Source organism: Salvia splendens, chromosome 19, assembly GCF_004379255.2.
Source record: "Salvia splendens isolate huo1 chromosome 19, SspV2, whole genome shotgun sequence".
Classification (NCBI taxonomy): domain Eukaryota; kingdom Viridiplantae; phylum Streptophyta; class Magnoliopsida; order Lamiales; family Lamiaceae; genus Salvia; species Salvia splendens.
The window spans coordinates 9,660,499-9,664,826 of NC_056050.1; the positions used below are offsets into that span (position 1 = coordinate 9,660,499).

At 44.3% G+C, this 4,328-nt stretch overlaps 1 protein-coding gene across 1 annotated transcript; it reads right to left on the bottom strand.

Annotated features, from left to right (window-relative positions):
- Positions 1-1,874: 1,874 nt before the first annotated feature.
- LOC121779002 lies at positions 1,875-3,698 on the bottom strand. The gene has a single exon (XM_042176363.1). It carries the CDS (start codon positions 3,696-3,698, stop codon positions 1,875-1,877), a length of 1,824 nt encoding a protein of 607 aa, XP_042032297.1.
- Positions 3,699-4,328: the final 630 nt, after the last annotated feature.

Here is a 4,328-nt window from a genome sequence, read left to right on the forward strand (position 1 = left end):
ATCCAGAAGCTCCCGGAGTTCCACCCATCCACGTTCCAGCCAGCAAGATCTTAGTTCAGAAGTTCCACCGCCCGGAGTGGCAAAACACTTTTATTACGCTTTCGTAGTTAAATTTACTTGCTTTTTGTTCCGTTGGATCTTTGTTGCGTTTGATTTTCGCTGCTTTGAAGTACTCGTTGAAGACCCGAACATGTTTAGTTCTATGAAGTTGATTTCTGTTCAGTTTGTCGTATCGATTCCTTTCTTTCCTGCCTAGATAACTTAGGTTCAGCTGCATTAGTAATTTTTAAGTGTTACAAGCGTGTTTCATTCCCGATTGGTAGATCTGAGTTTAATAGTCTAGTTAACTTTTAGATTTCGGTTCTGAAATGGTTAAGTGTGGAAACCATGTTTACGTGATTTCTGCCAACTTGCATGTTGACCAGTAGGCGTAATTACGGTTTCAGTGTTTGATCTTTTGATTTGAGATTTTAATTGGAGATCTGTTTGTTGAGTTGTTAATCTGTGTTTTAATGGTGTTGAATCTGCTTGATATTTTGATTTTAGTTTGTGTTTGTTAGAGAAGACGATGTCCATATCCAATGTTGGGGACCACTTTGCTTTTTAGTTACTTTTCGCTTTTTGTCCTTTACTTTTCTGCATATACCATACAGATCTGACAGCCCAGCCACCCAACTACCACCTCTTTTCTCTGATATTTTTTTTAGCCTTTTATAGTAAACTAGTACTTTCCATATACCTCCTGAAACCATGTTCCCCACTTTCCACGTACACAGCTGTCTGTCCAACACCTCTCCCACCTCCTAGTCAGTAGATACCTTTTTAAATTCCAGTCCAGATAAAGTCTCAACCCGAAGCGTGGTAGCTAACCAACCCATCCGAAATATCACTCCAATAATCTTAACGCACCATCTCTGTGGGATTCGACCCTTGCCACCACTATACTGATCAGTAGAAGTGGGGTTGAGGATTCTTTGAAACCAGGTTCTAGGTAAGCTGAGGTTCTTATCCTGAACAGTAGGATATATCCTTGCTTGAACGACACCTGCGAACTTGTGCATCTTTCAAATGGCGCCGTTGCCGGGGATGGATGGCGTTATTTACAGTTGTTGCGAGTGATACTTTGGAGTATATATTGTGTATAATCTTTCTTTTATCTTTTCTTTTCGGTTTACGAGAAGCAGTTCGGCTCCTGACCAGTGGAGACCGAAGATACTCCAGCGAGGAACCATATTCGTGACTACTCGTTCTGGCCTATCGACAGCTTTGTCTGACCTAGGTACGAGTAGCGACGAAGAGCAGTACACCATAGAAGGACCAATACACGTGGAGATACCACTGTTGGAAGGCAATCCGGAAATGGCTGCCAACGTGGACGAAGATCCAGAAATCGGTACGCTGAATACGCATACCGAAGGAGAACCACCGCAAGCTATCGTGGTCACCCCTGGTCAGACTGCTTGTGATGTGAAGCCTCATGTCATAGCACTTCTACCTACATACTGCGGAAAAAGCTATGAAGGCCCCTACGAATTCCTTCATGAGTTTTGTAAAATTTGTAGGGCGCAGAGGAGACCAGCAGGGGCAACCGAGGACGACTATAGGTTGAAAGCCTTGCTGTTCGTTCTTAAAGGAGAGGCGAACACATGGTTCATGCGACTGCCTCCTAATTCCATCGAGAGCTGAGCCGACTTCAAGTCAGTTTTCCTAGGAAATTTTTTCCCATCATCTAAGACGAGCGCATTGAAGAGAGAGATCACTAGTGTGAGGCAAGGATACGACGAGCCTTTGAGTGAATATTGGGCGAAGTATATGGGCCTTTTGGATGCGTGTCCCAACCATCACATGGCGGACATAGAGATACATCATGTCTTCTATGAGGGAATGAACAGGGCCACGAAAGATTTGGCGAACTCCTCATCGGGGGGAAGTTTCACACAGTTAAGGGTCAGTGAGGCAAAAAGGGTCCTAGGGAAACTGTTGAGCGCAAAGAAGGAATACGACAGCTCAAGAGATGAGTATAGCAGATAAAGAATTGCCAGTGCCTCTCCAATCTTCATTTTCTGGAAGAATGAATAGGGCATCAGGTTGATACTCGCCCCCAGATCACATAATGCTCTCCCTTCTTGACAATCTCCCACTATGCAAGAGATGGTAAAACTTCCTGGATCCTTCAGTTTAGCTGGAAACTTCTTCTGAATAATGGCGCTGCAGCTTTCAGTTAAATTCACCGTCTCATACTCCATCCATCTCCTCTTGTTGGAAACCACATCCTTCAGAAACTTGGCATACCTCGGCATCTGCTGTAGTGCCTCCACCAATGGGATGTTTATTTGCACCTTCCTAAATATATCAAAGAATCTCAAGAACTGTGCATCTGTCTTCTTCTTCTGCACACGTTGAGGATAGGGAATCCTCACGTCAGTGGGAGTGTGAGCTGCTGCAGGTGGTGTAGGTAGAGTTGGGGCCACGTTCTCCTTAGGTGGGGAAGTAATATGTACTATCTCGGTCTCAACTTCCTCGACTAACTCCTCCTCTTCAGGTCCCTTTTCTGTTACTCTATCCTCTGATGGCATTGCAGGTCCATCATAACTTTTTCCACTCCTCAACTGCACAGCTTTGCAATCTTTGGGATTTATAATGGTGTTCGAAGGGAACTTTCCCGGTTGAGTAATAGTACTCACAGTCTGGGAAATCTGACTGATCTGCGTGTCGATGTTCTTCAAATGAGTGGCCATACTCTGCACATCTATCTCCACCTTCTCCATCCTTTGATTGTTTTGTTCCATTAGCTTATTGGACTGTAACATGAAAGATTTGAGTATGTCTTCCGTAGTCATCTTCTTCGGATCGTTAACCACTCCATTATTAACCGTGAACCCCGGGGGTGGTTGCAGAGCATTATTGGGGTTCCCATAAGAGAGATTGGGATGCCCCTTGTTCCCAGACTGATTATAACCTCCACCCTGAAAGTTGAGGCGTTGGTTATTGTAGTACCGGTTGTTGCCCCCTTGATTCACATAGTTAACGTCCTCCATATATCCTTGGGATTCTTGAGACGGGTGCCTCATTGCCATGCAGTCAAATTTCATAGTTAGCGCATCCAGCTTGTCGGATAGGGCGCTCATAGGATCATGATCTGTGGTGGACGCTACCCTATGCACCTCACTCCTTTCGTTGCTCCATCCTTCGTCATTAGATGCGAGTTCATCTATTAATTTCATGGCTTCATTTACTCCTTTCTTGAGAAAATTACCACCTGAGCTCAAGTTCAACTCCCTTTGTGCTTCAGGCACACAGCCCTTGAAAAATGTAATAACTTGGACTGTCGGGGTTAACCCATAGTTGGGACACCGTTTCATCAAAGATTTGAACCTCCCCCATGCATCTCTGATATTCTCTGTAGGAGTCATCTGCAATGCAATGATCTCGTGTTGTCTCTTTATAGCTTCACTAGGGGGGTAGAATTTCTCCAAAAAAATTTCCACCATAGCATCCCATGTTCTAATCGATCCGGGCTCCAAACTCTCCAACCAATCCTTTGCTGAATCCTTTAAAGAGAAAGGAAACAGCCTTAGGCGAACCTGCTCATCTGTCACTCCATTCATCTTTGTTGTGTTACAAATCTGGATGAACTTGGTGATATGCTTGTTAGTGTCGTCAGTGGATTTGCCCCTAAAAGCAATGTTCTCCACCATCTGGATTAGTTCTCTTTTCATCTCAAAGGTATTGGCCGCGATGTTGCTATGCACAGTTGGATTTGTCTGGCCTTGGTACACATATTGATTCTGCACAGGCACAGGTGGTCCACGGTTGACCTGTTGACGCAACTCCTCCAGCTGTCATAGAAGCTCAGCATAATTGGGAGGAGGAGGTGGTGGACCGTTGTTACCCCCTTCGTACTCCATCAGACTAGGAGAGACGGGATCAAATAGAATATGGTCCTGAACTGGTGATCGGATGGGTGAAAGATCCCTCTGATCTGAAGGTGCTCCTGTGCGGTTAGGCGACGAAGCTTGAATTTTCTGTGTGAGTCTCCTATAGGCGTTCCTCTTCCGGTTTGTTGCTTCGATCTCCGAATCGAAAGGTTCTAGAGGCAAGCCTTTAGAACGTGTGTGCATACACCTGAACAAGAAACACAAATGTGAGAACTCAAAAAAAAATATAAAATTAAAAATAAAGCAGGAAAGTCTGAAGTAGTAATCTTGATTATTATCACGATATCAAGCTATATAACACAAAAATTGTCCCCATCAACGGCGCCAAAAACTTGACTTAACTTTATTTTACCCAAATAATACCCGCAAGTGTACGGGGTTATTGTAGCA